At 37.0% G+C, this 19,650-nt stretch overlaps 1 protein-coding gene across 6 annotated transcripts in view; it reads left to right on the forward strand.

Annotated features, from left to right (window-relative positions):
- MUSK (muscle, skeletal, receptor tyrosine kinase) overlaps positions 1-19,650 on the forward strand; it is a 130,486-nt gene that overhangs the window by 20,215 nt on the left and 90,621 nt on the right. For all 6 annotated transcript variants that reach the window (XM_006886934.1, XM_006886932.1, XM_006886935.1 and 3 more), the window contains exons 4-5: positions 3,659-3,786; positions 5,263-5,404. In XM_006886934.1, the coding sequence (XP_006886996.1) occupies positions 3,659-3,786; positions 5,263-5,404 (270 nt within the window). The remainder of the gene's footprint in view (positions 1-3,658; positions 3,787-5,262; positions 5,405-19,650) is intronic.

Raw genomic sequence — 19,650 nt, forward strand, 5'->3', positions numbered from 1 at the left:
GAATGTTCCATGCACATTGGAAAAGAAGGTGTATTGTGCTTTTGGGGGGTGCATTAGCCTATCAATATCTATAAGATCGAGTTGGTTAATTGTGTGGTTTAATTCTTGAGTATCTTTGTTGAGATTCTTAAACTGAATGCATTTTATTTCTTTCAGGTCACATACCATAGTCAGCTTCTTATTTTTGGCAGAGGATACTAGGAATAATATATACATGGAGTTAATAGAGAGCACTGGTGGCCTAGTGAGTAGAGAGTTACAGTGCCAGCTCAAAGACTGAAGGGTCAGCCATGAGTTAGTTCCAATTTGATGGCAATGAAATTGACCGAGATGAGGTTGCTCATAGTTGCAAAAGGTATTTGCAGAGGCTGCATGGCGTATTGAGGTTTCAATTTTTCAATGATGCCTTTTATTAGTTTCTTTTCAGAGTTTTTATATTAAAAGAAATGCTAAAATCAGAGGTCCTAGAAAGACAATGAGAACACTTCCACCTCCAGAAATTAATGAGAATAAGAGCAGATTTTTACCTTCTATCCTGCTTGCAAGGGAAAGACCAAACTATCTAGCAAAACATCCAGATCAATTGGTAAAGGATGAGATAGTAAGAAGAGTAGAGCTTTGTGGGAAAGTTTATTTGGAGGCCCTGTCAGTTAAGTGGGTTATACCCACAAGTAGACATCTGCAGCAGTGAGAACCAAGTGAAGAAATTGAAATTCTCTACTTAGTTAAATAATAAAGTCTTGATTCTGAAAACAGGATGCATTTAAGTATTTTACTGTTTTGAGATATTATTTTGCTGCTTTTCCTTGGATGTTCTCATATTCTCTCTAGTACTAATGGTCTTGAACTTGGTTTGAAAATTCTCTCTTCTTGTCTCATCTCATCACTTCTCTTACCCAGCCTTTTTAAAAGAGAACTTACCCATTCAGCTGAATATGCACTACATGATCACCTCAGTTGCTAAAATTGATGAATGCTTTCATGTTATTGTTGTTAGGTGCTGTCAAGTTGAGTATGACTCATAGTGACTCTATGAACAATAGATCTGAATCCTGTCCTATCCTGTGCCATCCTCACACTTCCTGACACACAAGAGCCCATTGCGGCAGTCACCACATCAGTCCACCTGGTCAAAGGTCTTCCTCTCCTTCCCTGACCTTCCACCCTTCCCAGCATCATGTCCTTTTCCAAGAAACAGCCCCTTCTAGTAACATGCCCAAAGTATGTGAGGCTAAGCCTCATTATCCTTGCCTCTAAAGTGCAATCTGGCTGTACCCTATCCAAGATGTATTTGTTCTTTTGGCTGTCCCTGGGATGTTCAGTGCTCTTCTCCAATATCACAGCTCAAAGGTATCAATTATTTTCTGTCATCCTTATTCACTGTCCTGCTCTCAGATCCATAGTGAGTGATTGGAAAGACCATAGCTTGATTTAGATGTACCTTTGTCTTCAAACTGACATCATTACTCCTCAAAAATTTGGAGAGGTCCTTAACTGCAGATTTTCTGAGTGCAATGCATCTTCTTATTTCCTGACTACTGGTACTAAGGGTGTTAATTGTGGATCCAAGCAAGAAGAGGTTGTTGATAGTTTCAATCTCTTCTCCATCCTTCCTGATATATTTAGAAAATTCTTCCTTTGTACATTTACTGTTGAAGAATAAAAATTGGATAGAAAAAAATAGATGGCATAAAGCAATGTCTTTTGAAAAAAAATTAAGATTAGTTTACAATAGTGAAATTTCTCTATTTTGCTTTGTAGATTTAAGTTCCCCCAAATTGTATGGCAGAATTTCTTCTGGTTATGAATAATATTTAGTTTATTTTCTAAGCAAAATATCTTTATCTCATTTCTATATCATAAATCTGAGGTTTTGTGAACAAAATTTTAATGAAATAGAGATAACCTAACCTTTAGAAAAATTGATAAGGCATGAGATAGTATATAACCTTGAAACACTCTCTTCTTGGCTCTGTTTGCATAGCAGCTGCTTGGTCTAGGTGTAGGTTTCATATGAGCATAATCAAATGTTCCAGGATTCCTATTCTTCTCAATGTTAGGCACAATTATTTTTTTCAGTCCACTCAGTCACATGCCTTTGTGTCCGTGATAAGACACAAATAGATATCCTTCTGGTATTCTCTGCTTTCAGCCAAGACCCATCTGACATCAGCAATGATAATCCTAATGTAACAACCTCTTCTAAATCCAGCTTATATTTCTGGCAGTTCTTTCTTGATGTGCTGTTCTAATAGTTTTTAGATACCTTTAACAGTATTTTTCTTGCATGTAAAATTAATAATATTTCTTGGAAACTTCCACATTCTGTTGAGTCACTTTTTTGGGGGGGAGGGGAAATAGGAATAAATATGAAATTCTTACTGTCAGTTGGCCAGATATCTGTCTTAAAGATTTCTTGGTACAACCATATAAGTACATACAGGGTTAAAATATGTTTGCTGGAATCTGTAATTTAGTATTTATTTCCTCAATTTATGAGCCCTTATTTTTTTGTCAATTTCTTCAGACCAGCTTGAACTTCCTCTTTTATTACCATTGGTTCTTGATCATATGCTATTTCCTGAAATGGTTCTGTATCAACCAAATTTTTTTTTTGTACAGTAATTGTGTGTTTGTTTAATCTTCTTTTGATGCTTCCTGGATCATTAAATATTTTTCCCATTGATTCATTAAGTATTGCAACTTGAGGCTTGAATTTGTTCTTAAATTTGTCCTTGAGGGGGTGAAACCAGTTTGCTCTTTGGAGGCCAGGATTTTGAAGCTCTGTCTCACATGCTCTGGGCATATTGCCAGTAGGGAAGAGTCCTTGGAGAAGGAATCCTATTTGGAAGGGGAAAGGTCAGCAGTCAGCACAGAAAAGGAAGATCCTGGATGAGATGGATTTACACAGTGACTGTGGCAATGGGATCAGTTGTTTAAGAGACAGTGAGGTTGGCTTAGGATAGGGCAAGGTCTAGAGCCATTGTTTATGATCTCTATGTCTTGCACTGGACTTGATGACATACAACAAAAGATGACATACAACAGAAACAAATATTACAGGAGCTCTGGTGATCTAATGGCAAGAAACTGCAATCCCAGAGGCACGCAGTTTGAGTCCACCAGATGTTCTGCTGGAGAAGGAGGGGCAATCTCCTCCTGTACCAGTCAGATCTGATTTGATGGTACACACCAAAAAAAAATCATTAGTAATTTTTTTAAGAAAAAAGTTAGAAAAATTATCTCACTTAACATTCACTAAAATCTTGTCTTAATATTTGGTGAATTTTATAATGTGCTATATGCAAAGTTATTTTTAGAACTATAATTGAGCATGTTGCTAGGAGGGACCAGTCCTTGGAGAAAGACATCATGCTTGGTGGAGGGACAGCAAAGGAGAAGATGACTCCAGATGGGATAGATTGACTCAGTAACTGGGGTAATGAGGGTTGGTGTATCAGAGACAGTTAGATTGACTCAGGATAGAACAGGGTTTAGAGCTATTGTACATAGGGTCACTATGATAGTCAACTCGATGGCACATAACAACAGCAACAACAACAATAATAACAACAACAACAAATAGAGTTAAATGTAAAGTTAGAAACTCTTAACTTGATATGGTCACAATGATTTTTTAATTTTTCTTTTCCTTTAGAGCCTAAAATAACTCGTCCTCCCATAAATGTAAAAATAATAGAAGGGTTGAAGGCAGTTCTTCCATGTACTACAATGGGCAATCCCAAACCTTCAGTGTCATGGATCAAGGGAGATACTGCTCTCAAGGTAAGTGTTCATCATGATGTGTATAAAACATTGTTAAATATAGCAGTCCTTTACAAACACAGCTACACATTTACAAAATTGCAGGGTAATTTCTTTCATATACATATTAACCAAATGTAAGTATTTATGTTCCTCTTTATGTAAATTATAAAACACTTCCATTGAAGATGGACATGGGGGTGTGGGGAACAGAGGTGAGAGCTAGTGATGTTAGGGATGGCAAGAAAGGCAAGGCCAGAGTTGTTTTTATTTGTTAGCTAGTTGGTCAATTTCTTCTTACAACATTGACTCTTTAAAATTTAAGAAGAAAAAAGATAAAACTAAAGTCTAGGTTTTAGAACTGATGGTCTCTAGGAAGAGAAAGAAATGAGATTTGGAATAAAAGAGTAAAAACACAAACACTCAGGAGTAAAATTAGAGCATGATGATTTAAGACTGATAAACAACATTGTGTCTTTGGTTACAGAGAACAGATACATTAAAAGTTCATTATCCATGCTGCTTTTATACTTCCTCTGTATCTTATTCATAAATATATTGATAAATCTTCATGCTGCATCATCATTTTTCCTTTCCATACTTATCACTTACTAGCTGTAGACTAGATGAGGCCACAGACAGTATGGTCTTCATTTTACCAAGTCTAGGGAACTCTGGTGGCCTTGTCTGTAGGGACTTATGCTGCTAACAACACAAAGGCCTAGACTCGCTGGCAATTCAAATCTATCAGCAGCTTCACAGAAGAAAGATGAGTAATCTCCTCCTACACAGTTTACAATCTCAGAGACCCACTGAGGAGTCAGCTATGAGTGGGTTTGGACTCAATGTTAATGAGTTAAGCCTATCATAGTCCACGTGGAAGACATAGATCTTAATGTATGTAGATTATCTGGAAGGGAAAAATACAAAATTAACAGCCCTATTTTGGGAGGAATAAGACAAAGAATGCTAAAATATTTTATGATTATGTAAGTCTAGCCTTCCTTTTATTATAGATATAAGATATGTTTTTTATAAGGAAAACAAGAGTGGCTCTATGTATACTACTGAATTGAAAGGTAAAAAAAATATAATATTTAAACCTCAAAGCAAAATTGTTTTTATTTGTTGAATTTCCCTATCTTCCAAGGACATGTATTCCCTTAAGGACACTGTAGAGGGTGTACAGTGCTAAAGTAATACATTCCATCAGAACAACATGATGTGACTTTTAACTAAGTCAAATAAATCTTGGTGTCCTAGAGATTAAAGAATATAAACAGAAATGATGTCTTATGGGATCATTTTAAAGATTTATTTTGGTGATCTTGTACTATCTCATTTAACATTGAATTTGAGACAGAATAAATTCTCAGTAAATGTTAAGGTTATATTGATGATGATAGTAGAGATGACTATGTCTTGATAAACTATGGCAAATGTGTACTTGAGTGAGCCATGATGTTTTAGGCCTATTTCACTCTCTATTTCACTCAGGAAAATTCCCGCATTGCAGTTCTTGAATCTGGAAGTTTGAGAATTCATAATGTACAAAAGGAAGATGCAGGACATTATCGCTGCGTGGCAAAGAACAGCCTTGGGACAGCATATTCCAAATTGGTGAAGCTTGAAGTTGAGGGTAAGTAGCCATATTCTTTTCCATCACAGTGTGAGCAGAGATTCTCATGGTTTTCTGGGAAGACTATGGTATTTTGGCAAAATCAGAGATGCATACAATCCAAACCCTTTAACTGTCCTAGCCATTGGACATGAATAGAAAAAGAAAAATGAACAGCAAAAGAAGGTTTCACTAGTATGATACATTACATTTCATCTATTTCTACAAGCTCTGGTAATGTGGATCAATACAGAAAATAATTTACTACCACCCTGAAAGAACAAGACATCATTTAAGAACTTCTACTTTGACTTAGACAATCCTCCCTTGTTTATAATTTCAGAAAGACTATTTTTATTCAGTATGTAGAAAATATATAAAAATAAAAAAGAATTTTTTCAGATTTTGCTCTATTATAAAGAGTTTAGAAAAATAATATGCTGAGGTGGGGAAAAAAAGAAATATATTGTTCCTGAATTTATAAGTTACATTGTAAAAATATTTTCATATTTTTTTAAGAAAGGTTCTTTGATAATTTACTAATTCATCATCTAGGGAAAGATCCCCACTGAGAAATCTGAATATTCACTTATAGTTCTATTTCTCAGGCTGTGAGAATTTTCTTGACCTAAAATTGCACCTTGTTTTGCTTAAACCTTTCACTACTAGCATCCTTCTGCTAGATAAGGAAACTGAGCACAAAACTCTTCCTACCACAAGCCTTAGTCTCATCTGTGAGGTGGGTTTTGTTGTTAGTATTTATTGAGGTGTGGTTCATAGTGCTTCATAAAGCATATGGTTTTCTATAAACACATGATAAATGTTGACTATCATAATTTTTAGCTATTTTTATGGTTGATAATAGAGACTGACATTTTTTAAAATTTGAAGTGTTGACATTTTGAGGAGCCCAGGGAGAAAGAGAAGGTGGTTATATATCGGAGAAGGCAAATATTAAAGGGAATGTGATGCTTCAGAACATAAAAGCGGTATATTCAGGGAACAAGTGGAATAATAATAAATCTTACACAGAGGGTGTTCATGTGTCGCTGTTTGCTCAGGATGGTTCTGTTTTACACCTGTTGTCCTGGAGGAATTATTAATAGAGTATGCCTTTTACTTCCAAAAGTATCCCAGCTTACAGGGTAAATTATATGGTTACCGTACTTAGACAGGAAGAGGGAACTTCCTCCCTTGTAATAGGAAGGAAAGAGAAAATAATTCCCCCCCCCCCAGTATGAATCAGTTCATGAGTTTTGTGTACGGTATTTAAGAGAGCCTTGTCTTCTCAAGAAGTACTAGTTAAGAGTATCTTCTGAAATGATCTCTGTATGTCAAAGGGAAAGGTTTTAAAATAGCTGTGGGGAATGGGATAGATGACTCACAGGGAAGCTGGGATTGCTGGATAAGGTTATTATTTTCATGAGACCATACATGGATACAGAACCACGTCAATCTGTACAATGGCAAGATTTCTCCCTGTCCTTCCTCACCCACACCACCATGTTTCAACAGTAATTTAGCAAAAGGAGAAAAATAAATCCAAAGGCAAGAGAGAATGGTTGAAGTTTTACCAGAAGGAGAACAAGGCAAAGAACTTTAAGATATTGTTTTTAAAAAACACAAAGCACAGAGAAATTTTAAAATATTAGTGTAACGGAATTACATGTGAGTAAAGGTGATTGGAGCTAGGCAACTTCAACTCGAGGTATAGGAAAGGCAACTGAAAGAAGGAACGCTTTAAGCAGGTTACGTTAATAGGGTCTGGGCAATGACTTTTTTGAAGGTCATCGTAAAAAGACCCCAATGTGTAAGACAAAACAGTTTTTGCAAAGTTTCTTACTAGTCCATTGTTCCTCTTGAGGTCTTTAAAGTTCAATTAAAGTTCAGAAAGAAATGGTCTGGGTGGGTCACACCAATTCCATGGACCCAGAAATCAGAATTCCAAGAGAAATGTATCTAGGAGTTTTCATGAAGCAAACACACAAAACCAGAATTAATGATTTATAGCTAGTTCTAGCACTATGACAGATGAAATAAGTATTGTTGTTATATGCTGTCAAGTTGCTTGCAACTCAGAGCAACCCTATGTACAACAGCCCTTAAACTCTGCTCTATCCTGTGCCAACCTTATTGTCTCTGACACATCTATCCCCACCACTCATCTCATCCAGGGTCTCCCTCTCTTGCACTGTCTCTCCACCCTCCCAAGCATGATGTCCTTTTCCAAGGACTGGTTCCTTCTTGCGGCATGCCCAAAGTGGGTTAGACAAAGTTTCAGAATTCTTGCCTCCAAGAAACAGCCTGGTTTCACCCTCTAATGGGCGGGAAGGCGGGGGCGGGCGGGGATCTTCTAATATAGCCTAGAAATACTGGGCTAATTCACAAGAATAAAACCCAACTTTCTAGTGAGCCAGAAATGAATGCAGTTGTTGTTAAGGAGCCATCAAGTTAGAACCAACTCATAATTGACCCTAGAGCAAGTTTTCAGAGCTGTAAATGGCATCTTTTCTGTGGAGTAGCCAGAGGATTAAAAGTGCCTGCCTCACATTACACGGAGTGAATTTATCTCAGTCACAAAGGGATAAAATCTGCATAATACCACTATTATAAAACAGGTCTGACAAGAACGTTGGGGAAAAACTAAGAAAAGAGGGGACAAACAATGAGCACTGTGAACAGATGAAGGAAAGAACTGTTTAAATGGAATATATGATTCGGCATTACTTGTATGACAAAACTCCAGAATGAGAGGTGCATAGCAAAGTGAAGTGGGGGAGGGGTGGGGAGGAGGGAGGAAATTATGCAACAATGAATGATTTTTTTTTAGTGAACAGGAGTGAGGTAAGGAGGAAAATGTGCAACAAAGAATAACTTAAAATCCAACTTTTCTGTAAACTTTTGTTAAAATCGAAACAACAACAAAAAGTGCCTGTTTTAAGGGTTGGCAGTACAACTCCTCACCATTAGACCACCAGAGCAGAAATGAATAGGAATTGAGAAACACAGAACAGTGATCCATCTGAGCTGGTTCAGCATTGTCCTAGAGATAAAGAAAAAGATGCTTATCCTGAGAATTAGAGGAGCAGGAGAAAGTCATTGGAGGCCTTCTTTATGAAGTGTGAGTTAGCAGTGAAACCCGGTGTAAAGGTGAGAACTACAGAAGGGTTCTGATATAGATGATGCTGTGCATATCTTCGGATCAAAACTGATTATTAGTTGACCCTCTAGCAGATTTTCAGAGGCAGTAGACTGCAAAGGAGTAGATTGCCCATCCTTCTCCTAACAGCAACTGGCGGATTCAAACTTATGGGATTGCATGCTTATGGGATTGCAGCACAGCTTCTTCCAGAGATGTTATCAATTGATGCTGAAAGGCAACATAACTTGTCTGTCTCTACCAGAATTCTAGGTATGTGAGAAGGATGAAACATGCAAACAAATTAGTCTCTGTGAATAAATATTCAGCACATAAGACCATATCTAAGATAGCTTTGGTATTGAGTTCATAATACAAGCAAGACCTGGGACTCCACAGCTGAAGAATTTAGCATATAATTTGGGTCATGTATGGCAAAATCTTGAATGACCCAGGAAAAGAAGATGGAAGGAATACAGAGTCACTGTACCAAAAGAGATTGGCTGACACAGAATTATTTCAGGAAATAGTATATAATCAAGAACCAATGGTAATGAAGTAGCTGCTTTGAAGGAATTGAAAAAAAAAATGAGATCCCAGGAATTGATGGATTATCAGTTGGCATGTTCAATAAGCAGGTGTAGCCCTGGATGACCTTACCAGATTGTGCTGAGAAATCTGGAGGACAGCCTCCTGGCCAAATGACTGGAAGAGACCCATCTTTATTTCTGTTCTCAAGAAATGTGATCTAACAGAATGTAGAAATTATTGAGCAATACCATTAATACCATTATTTTTAATGCAGGTAAAATCTTGCTGAGGATTATCCCAAAACTAGCAGAAATACAGCTGGGTTTAGAAGAAGCAGTGATACTAGGGACATTACCACCAGTGTTAGGTGGATCTTGGCTGAAAGCAGAGAGTACAGGAGAATGTCTATTTGTATCTTTTCAACTATGCAAAGGCATTTAACTGTGTGGATTACTACAAATTGTGGCTAATTTGAGAAGAGTGAGAATCCTCAAACACTTGATTGTAATCATGTGAAACCTATACCTGCTTGAAGCTACAATAGCTTTATTGTCTGAACAAAGCAAAGGAATACTGCATCGTTCAAAATCAAGAACGGAGTGCATCAGGCATGTATAATTTCTCAATATCTTTTTAAATTTCTCTGCTAAACAGATCATTCAAGAGGCTAGACTTTAAGAATAGAATGTCGCATCAGGTTTTGAGGAAGATTTATCAAAAACCCCTGTTATGCAAATGACACAATCTTGCTCATCAAAACTGCAGAGGACTTGGTGTGTTTGCTGCAAAAGATCAGACTGCAGTCTTCAATATGGATTGCATGTCAACATCAAGAAAAACACTAGGCTAATAGATAACATCATGAGGGATGGAGAAAAATTTGAAGTTTTTAGCAGGCTTATCTTGCTCAGATCCACAATCAACACCCTTGGCCCCAGCAGTCAGGAAATCAAAAGACATTTGGGAAAATCTGCTGTCAGAACGCTAAAGAGCAATGTTCAGAGAGGTTGTTCATAGGCTCGCTATGAGCTGTAATCAACTCCATGGCATATAACAACAACAACATGCCAAAGTTGCACAAAAATCAAAACTGAAAAGCAAAGTCTTACCCAAGTTACACAGATTTTCATAGATAAAGCCACATTGATGATGAGTTTACAATTCAACGTTCTAGCACTCACAATAAAAACCAATCTACTCTAAGGGAGAGTTACCAATTCCACAAAAGGATTAAAACCTTTGAGAGCAGTATGAGGAGCATTTGAGTGCTAGCATCCGGCCTCTACTAGCTTCACAAGGGAAACGAGCCAACAGCAACTGGAGCACAAATAATACTTCAAGGTGGACAGACATGTCCCCACTACCAGCAGGTTTCACACCTTCATCCATCCTTCCCATGCTTCTCACTACTTTGCTACTGGGCTTGCTAATTCATTCCAGTGGTCACACAGAACTCACAGATAACACTCACACTTGAAGGGTTTATAGGGAAATAGATTGGCTATTAGGAAATAGCAGCTTGCAATCCCACTTGAAAACAACAGATACAAAAATCAAACCCTCTTTTCCGTCATGTTTGCAGGCAGGCTTCTCTCTGAGCCTCAGTCTTTTGACCTCGGTCTCTTTTCTACTCCTCGAGGATTAGAGAGTTCACTCAGTTTTGCCAATTATGTACCACCTCTACTCTGGCAGGGGAGTTCTGGTGGCCTCGTGGTAAGAAACTGCACTGTAATCCCAAAGGCATGTAATTGGAATCTATCAGCTGTTTCGTGGGAGAAAAAAAAATTGTAATCTCCTGTACAATTAACAGCCTTGGAGAACCTGGGGGGTCAGCTATGAGTTGGTTCTGACTTAACAACACTAACAACCTACTCTGCCAGTAAACCCAGCCCTGAGGGCACCCAGCCTTCATGGATGAGCAGATTGCTATTTGACACCAGTCTCTGCTTTCCCACCAATGTCTTTTGCCTCCATCAGCACTGCTGCCATTGCTGCTGCTGGATGGATTTCTGTGTCTTAGACTCACTCCATTTCTTAGTCTTATTTCATCTTGCAAAAGAATATCTATCCCAAGGCACAAGTTATGCTCTCTGATTCTCCTTTATCCATGGTGGTGAGATTCCTGTTTTTCATCTCAGAGCCTGCTCTGTACTTAGGACCTATCTGAAGAATGATGGGGACAAGTGTCCTGATTCATAAAACATGCAATGTGCCATAATCTCAGGGAAGGGAATGATCTATGGAGATAATAACCACAGATGGGCAAGAGAAAATAAAGAATAGTTACATTTTTTGTAACTTAAATAAAAAATAAATTAATTAAATGGAGCCAGAGGTAAAGGGGGAATCAAAGAGGTTCAGAAAAGGCAGCTGTTGGTACAATTTCACTGCATTTGACCCTTCTCTGGCTCTTAAATCATAAGATAGGACTTGATGCTTTCCCTGTGTCTTGGAGGTTCCACCACTAAATTGTGATAGGGTTCTAATTTTTCAGTGAACTGTTTACACACTTGTTTGGACAGGATTAAGTTAAAGGGCAAAATGAGGAATAATTGAGATAAATTCCAGTAGTAATTGAGGGGCTACTAGGTGAAAACTATGCACACACACTGATTGGACATTGACAGGGAAGTGTTAAATGCCATCACCACTTGGAGCTGCCAACTGTGGAGGCTGTTCCTGTAGAGGATGCTAACTTCTATCTTCTGTTCCTCTGTGACAAGGCACTTTCAGGTATGTTTCACACAGGATGTGTTCAGGAGAATAGCCTTTTGTGTGTTCTCACTATAGAAATCTACATATTGTATGGCATAGATTAAAAGATGCTTTAAAAAATAAATTTTTTTAAAAAAATTATTTTTAAAAATCATTTCTCAAATTGTGATGCATTTTATAATCAGTAGTTTCTTCCAGTCATCATTGGCTAATGTTTAGTTTGTTGTATGCTTTAACATCTCCGATGCTGAAACATACTTATCTATTTTAAAGGCAATTATATATGGTTTGAATCTTTGTCCTTTAGCTCAATCATTTTTCTTTGCTAACAGCAAAAGATGATAATTGAAAGATGATAAGTATACAATAATATAAAAAAGATAAATCATATTGGCTCATAAGACTTTTTATATATTTTATTATAAATATTCCTACTAAAAAAGTAGGAAATTTAGTCTTTCACAGAGATTAAAATATTGTTTTCTGTGGAAAGATTCCCCTCAAAAACCTGTATTTGCTGCATATTAATTTTGCTAGGTTGAAAACAGATTGTATAGTTGTTAAGTGCCATCGAGTCGTAGACAACTCATAGCAATCCTATGAATGAAAGTCCTCAACACTTGCATGACTTTCATCCTTTCTCCAGGTTCATAGGGTTTCTAGCGGCAAGCTATATATGGAAGTGGATGCCACTCTTTTATACCAAGTAAAGGAATTCTTTTCCAAGTTGAGAGAAAACCTTGTGTGTTTCTCTATTGTGTTTTATATTCTACTTTAGGCATTATGTGTGTTGGAAAAACTTTCCAGTTGTTTTCCTCTATCTTTCATGAAATAGGTTTTTTCCTGACTACCAGAAAAGTTCAGGAAGACTTCATATCAGGACCTTATCTCAGTGGAGTGGCTTGCTTTGAATGATTGAGGCTGCAGTTTTTAAGGAGCGATTGCTACCAGGGATGGATGGACCAAAAACACTCTCTGACTCTTCAAGTCTACCAGCATCTCTGAGAAAGTTGGGAAATCTCCTCTCATGCAATTGATAGCCTTGGAAAGCTGCTAGAGGGTCAACTAAGACCCAGCTACCAACTTGACATGAGAGGGCTATGTTGGAAACCCCTTAGCAAAAAGTGTGGTGGATGAGCACCCTGTCACAGAAATGAAACCTCTTTAACAAGAAAACCCTCTTCTTTTTTATAGCTAGACAAGTCAGCCATCTTAATGTTTCTTTTATTGAAACAAAAAAATCCATTCAACAGTTTAAAAATATCTAATTTTCTTATATTCTTTATAAGAAAATGAAAATATTTTATCTATATTAAAATGATTCACTCAGTCATAACACTGAATATTGGTCTTATTACATTCTGTGAATATTACCTTCAGAGCAGTCCTACTTGGTGAATAGAAACTAGTTGCATATTCAAGAACTGAAATTCTAGGAAAATGAGAGTAGACGGGTTGGAATGTATCAGGCTCCCATTAATAGTGTTTTCTAATGTTATCTTGCTTCTCATTGAGACATTAAATAATTAAAGGAAAAACTGGCAGAAGTGAAGCTGGAATCCAGGGAGGGTTACCATGAGTCATTTCCAATGGGAAAGGGTGGCCTGGCATCAATACAAAGCTGCAAAGGCAATTTTGGGAGGTTCTAGAAGCAAAATGACAATAACTGTTCTAGATGGAAAATTATAGTAGGCTTCTGTTGTATTTAAACAATGACTTGTTTCCACAGACTTCAAAATGCAGAATTTGTGTCAGCACATGGATGAGGTGTTGTGGGGAGTTGAGAAGGAGGGTGAGCCATGTGGAAAATGTAGGTGGCCTCAATGCACCTGCCCCATCGTGGCTCTGGGCACAGAACTCTTTTCTTCTCTACTGCTTCTCTATAGTCTGTCAGGCTTCACCACACACTAGCAGGGCTAACAAAGTTGATCAGGCATTATCTTCTGAAACTTTATACCGTTTCTAATACAATTAATAGAATTACAAAAGATTGAACCAAATTGGTAACTGTAAAGGGTACCCTAGAAGAAGATATCAATAACACTAACTGGAAGAGATCTGCAACGTATTCAAACTTCAAACTGCTCATTGGGGCCTGTCTGCTTTCCTGGAGATCAAATACTCCTTATTGCACCTAGGGAAGAAAACATGATCATGGAATGCTTGTGTCATATTTGATTGACTCTTTTCCTTTGTTTATGCTGCAGCTCTTAACATGACAAATGCCACAGAGAGAGGTATTTAAAAGCCCGATGTGTGTGCTGTGCTCTCAGCGGTTGCAGTTTTAATAAAATTTGAAGTGGTCCTGTTCCCGGCATCAATTCTACTTGCTTGATGCCACTAACAGGTTTGATTTGCTGTCATGAATAGATTGTGTCTTGAAAAAGCCACAACCAAAAGCCTGCATCTTTGATAGCACTGGTGGCTATCATTGGGCAAATGAAATCTGCATGACTTAATGTGGTGCATGGTCTGAAAGAAACTCTGAAGCACTAATTCTAACATTAGGGGTTATCATACTGCATTCTCATCTAAAAGTTTATGTGGAGATTTCAAGGAAAAATGGTAAAATGGACCTTTAGTTGAATGGTCTATGAAATTCACTAAAGGAAAACAAAACAAAAAGCAATTATAGCCCTGAAAATCTAATACTGCGATTTAAGGGATAGATTTTGCCTGTTAAGCTTCTTAAATTTCATGGCTGGAAAATAGGCTTCAAAGATGGATTTTAAATTATTTGGTTTTTGAGTTAAATTATTAACATATTGGAAATTAAAGGTTATTATGACTTAAGAGATGCACACTCCTTAATTCAAGTAAGCTTTTAATTGCATTTTGTAGGTATTAAAATGAGATGTATGAGTTCCAACAGTTATATGCAAAAAGAACAGTTCTTCCTTTTTAAAGCATTCATCTTTGCAACAAAGATTCATTGAGCAATGTCCCCAGGCACTGCAGAAAGCAGAGGCGGCCTTGTCTTCGCTAGGCTTAATTTAAAAATGTAATTATTTTGATTCATGCAAAGATGTCATGGAATGCTGTTATAATTCTGTGGCGATACGGAATTTAAATAAGTTTACATTCAATCATGTCCTTCAGAAATCAAATCTGCTATGACTTTCAAATTTTGGTCAGTATGTTTATTTTCATGAATGATAAATAATGAAATGCATGATTTGTAGAGGGAACTTAAAGTGTTAGTTGATAATGTAGGTTTTAGGTTCTTGAGGAAAATGGAAAAGTGAATGGACTCTGGCATCTAGAATAAATTCCCTGAGATAAAATCCCAGCTCTGTCATTCACCACTTCCTTGAGCTCTGACTGCCTCTGCTTACCTACCTGTAAATTATGCTAAATAATGTTGTCAATGTTACAGATTGTTATGTAAACCTTAATAATATAGTAAAGCTCTTGCACTCATGATTGCTAATATTAATTCTAGGACTACATAGCTTTTGTGCAGCAGAAGCAATGATTTAACTACTTTTCAAAATAGTTACAGCTTTGTATTCAATATGTCCCCTTTATCTTTGAGGTAGAAGCAATGAAGTTTAATGGCAAAAACTAAAATTTCTGTTTAATATACAATGTACCCTTCTTAATTTTAGTTCTGCCATAGAATAATCACAGTCTTTAAGTTTGGAATGGAATTTAGAAATAATGTACTTCATTCTCTACTTTTCCAAGCTAGATAACTTGAGACTCAGAAAATTATTACTTTGCCTAAGTTTGTAGCAATGAGTCACAAGCAACTTGATGACACACAACAACAACAACAATAAGCTTGTAGCAAAGGATGTAAAGGCCATCTGGTTGTAACATCATTCACCCCATAGATTCAGGGTTGATTCAGTTGATCTATCTGGATCCTCCTTCATCACTCCATGTGTGTTCCTCTTGGAGTAGCAATCTCAGTTGAAGAGGACAATCTTTCCTTTGGGCAAAGGGTACACAAGCAGCTTCATTCCCTTCTAAAACCTTCAAACTATCTCCCAAGGTCCAAGTTAGCAAAAGAGCTTGGTTTGTAGATGAGGACTTCCTGCACTGTTTCATTCTGGTTTCTTTTTCTGGAATTATTTTGAGTAGAGCAGTATTCTGGAGCATTCACATGCTTTAGAATCAAATAGACTTGGGTGCTAATCCTCACTCTGTCACTTACTACTTACATGAGGTTGGATAACTTTACTTAGCCTTTGCAGATGTATTTTCTCCTGTGTTAAATGGGGACAATATCCCTTAGAACATAGACTCTTTCAAATTTACTCAGATAGCATTAAGACAGTGTTTAAATGGCAGTGCACTGATAGATAAGGACTATTATTGGTAGTACTGTGTGTTGTTCTTATTGTTGCAAAGCTAGATGACTTCTATCCAGAAAATATGCCAGTTAGGCTTCTCACATTTCATAAATAGAGTGTCAACATTACCAATTGCTCATCTGGTTTCCAAAGAACATAAATCTATTCTCAATCAGCAATGCTTTGTACCAGCATTCCTGGTGCTTGTTAGAGATTATAACTTTGATTTGGCCCTATGTGACAAATGACACAAGGATGTTTATCTAAGTATCTCTGGAAGATGCATTTTTTTGCCACTAACCTGGAAGAAGACTGACTTGAGTCAGCTTGTCCAAAAGGAATAGAACATGTACACATGGCTACAACTTTCATACACATTCCGAGCTGACATTATACTTTCTTTCATTCCAGAAAAAGCTGTTTTCCCAATAATCTGTTGAAAATATTGATTACATTATCACTTGCTGCCCTCTAAGTAGATTCCGAGTGAAGGGATTTCATTTGTTAGAAATGTGGTGCCTCAGAGTGGAAGGAGTAGGCAGGCAAATGAATGTCTCTCCTGAGGAGCTAGAATTGTTTCCTCTTAGCACTAATTATGTGGGGAGCTCTGGTAGGTTAGTAACAAGGAACTGCACTGCCAACATAAAGAGGAGAAAGATGGGCAGTACCTGCCCATGTGATTTACTGCCTCTGTAACCTGTTGGAAGGTCAGTTATGGGTCGGTTTCAACTCAATGGTGCACATCCTCACCACCACCACCATCACCACCACCAGTAATTGTGTACTCCATTTTCATTTTCTTTCCTTCATAATTAATTCATTTATCTACTATGGTTGGTGGAATTCAATTTGAAGTTTAATTATACTAATAATTTTAGTAAACCAACCAGAAGTCACTTCCTAAGTTTTATGTTGTTGTTTCACTTAACTAATGGCCATACAAAAGATCCTTACCTCAAAACCTCTATAGAAAGAGGTAGAAATGACTAAATTGATACATTAATCAGTATATCAGTTGGTATAAATCTTTCTCCAAGGTGGTAGCTCTCAAACATCAGTGAGCCTCAGAAGTACCTGCAGAACTTACTAAAAGTTGTAATACCAACCTACAGGCTCCAGAGGGTCAGATTTGATACAACAGGTCTGTGTTAGGCTAATCTTTTAGCAACACCCCAAATGATTCCCACACAAGTGATCCATGGATCACATTGATAAATGTTGACTTACGTATTTTTACCTGAAGCATCCCGAATACAGAAGAAGCTTAAAAATTTGAAAAAGTTTACCCATAAATGAATAGTAGCAAATACGTTTGTATGGTTTCCAAATGTATTAATTTGTTGTTTACTATCTTTCATGTAATAGCTCCTAAAGATATAGGGGGAAAAATAACACATTTTGTGGAAAAGTAGAGATAAACATGCTGAGAAGTAATTAAAGTACAATATATTTTCAATGATAGAAGTTGGACATGGCTACATACGTAGTATAGAGAAGGTAGATAGGAATGAAGGAACACTTTAGGGCAATGAGGCTCAGAAAGGCTTTGACTGATGAATAGGTGCTCTTTGTGTAATTCTATTACAATGGGGGAAGAAAAAAAGAGGATGGACAAAGCACATCTGACAGTGATTCATAACCATTGAGACTTTGAGAAAATGTCTAAAGGGTTTGAGAAAATATCTAATCGCAATGCTGTGAAAACCAAAATGAATTATGATTTGATCAGAATGAGCTGACATGGAAGTTATCTTCTCTTGCATTTTCTCTTGGATTTAACTTTAGAAGGGTATTAATTCAGAAGGCATTTCATACTCATCTGCATGGGAACCTGTAGTCAGGAAGTCTGTGCCCATGCTGGGGTATCTAGAAATTCCAGAGAGTACAAACAATAAGAATATGGCAATGCCTTTTAAGGTAAGGCTTTGAGTCTCATTTTTTCACAGGTAAAATTTCTGGTTAGCTTTTAGGGAAAAAAGAAGAAAACAGGGTATTTAGATCAGGTATTTTTCTTTCTGTAAGATTAGGCTTGAAATAATTGTTTAAAATAAGCTGAGATTTTGGGTAAGGTAGTATAGTTTTATTACATGCTAATGTTACAATAATTATACCAGATCAGGGCTACATGGAAACTAGCATTGTAACTTTTATGAAAAAGTTAAAACATTAAACTTAAAAATTTTATAGTTAACCAAAAAAGCATTTGCTTCTAGTAATGACTTTTCCAGTTTGGCCTTTCCTCCAATTGAAACCAGTAAGTGATTTAAAAAGAAGAAACTGAATCTGAATGAAGGCCAACTTTCTGTTAGCTTATGGCTAAACCCTTAATATATTTTCATAAGGTTACTCTATTTACATGTAACTCTGAAGCAAAAACAGATTAACCTTGCATGGCTCTCGTCTGATTGACTTGGTAAACACTGCTTGCTGACAGTCATTACTCACCATCTATATTTACAAGTTAGAGAAATGTTATTATCTCAAAGGCCACAAAAATGTTCCCATCCCAAGCCACTTTAGAGAATCATGATGTCACAGGAGCAGGCAAGGCAAGCAAGCCTTAATTTGAGGATTCAGAAAAGAGCCACTGTTTTTGAGGATGATGTGCATGTTTTCAAAAGGAGCTTGTATAATGAACCCAGTGGAGATGGGTTTCCATAGTGGAGAAAACCTGTCACTCTTTGCTGTGCTTGCAAGCAGACAGAGAGGCACATAATGACAGGAGACCAGGGTTGACTTTCTTTCTGTTAGCTACTAAGAAGCCAGGAAAGAGAAAATTGGAACTCTGGTGGCCTATTGGTAAGACTCTGTAGTTCAAATCCACCAATTGCTCTATGGGAGAAAGATGGACAATCTCTTCCTGTGAAATTAACTTCCTCTGAAAACCTGCTGGAGGGTCAGCTATGGGTTGGTTCTGACTCGATGGCATACAATAACATCATGATTGGATCAACACAGTTACTGCAACAGTGCTCCCGGATAGAACTAATTCTGAAGATGGCACAAGGCCAGGTAGTGTTTCATTTTGTTGTTCTTGAGGTTTTTATTCAGAACCCATTAGAGCACAGTTCTACCCTAACATGCATGAGGTGTTTTGGGTTGCCTCTCCCAACCCCTTCTTTCCAGGGCTAGTCTTCTAACAGGCATCTCTCAATCACTAATTCTTAAGAAATCACACTAGATGAAATAAATACAGTCTATTTAAGAAATAATACAAATATTACTAGTAACAGATAACAATAACATAGATTAGCATAAATGTTCTAATTATAGAGTAATAATCTAAAGAACAGATTATTCTTCCTGTTGAGGGGTTCTTCTCTGAAAATTTAACTAAAGAATGAAATTAAAGATATCATTTTAACATCTGAAAAAAAACAATATTCAACATAACCAATAGCTTTAAGAACAACTCTTATCGTTCAGGAAGATAGATATCTTAGAAAAAGAAATTGTTCTGAGTAGAAAAATATCATGAGAAGATTTGTTTTATAAACTAGCTTCTTGTTAGAGATGCTATATCAACTGCTTTGTACCCTCATTCACTTTTCTCCACAATTCTATGAATTTGGAGGTGATAACGA

Source organism: Elephantulus edwardii, unplaced genomic scaffold (genome assembly GCF_000299155.1).
Source record: "Elephantulus edwardii isolate Elephantulus edwardi_28Jun2011 unplaced genomic scaffold, EleEdw1.0 scaffold00052, whole genome shotgun sequence".
Taxonomy (NCBI): domain Eukaryota; kingdom Metazoa; phylum Chordata; class Mammalia; order Macroscelidea; family Macroscelididae; genus Elephantulus; species Elephantulus edwardii.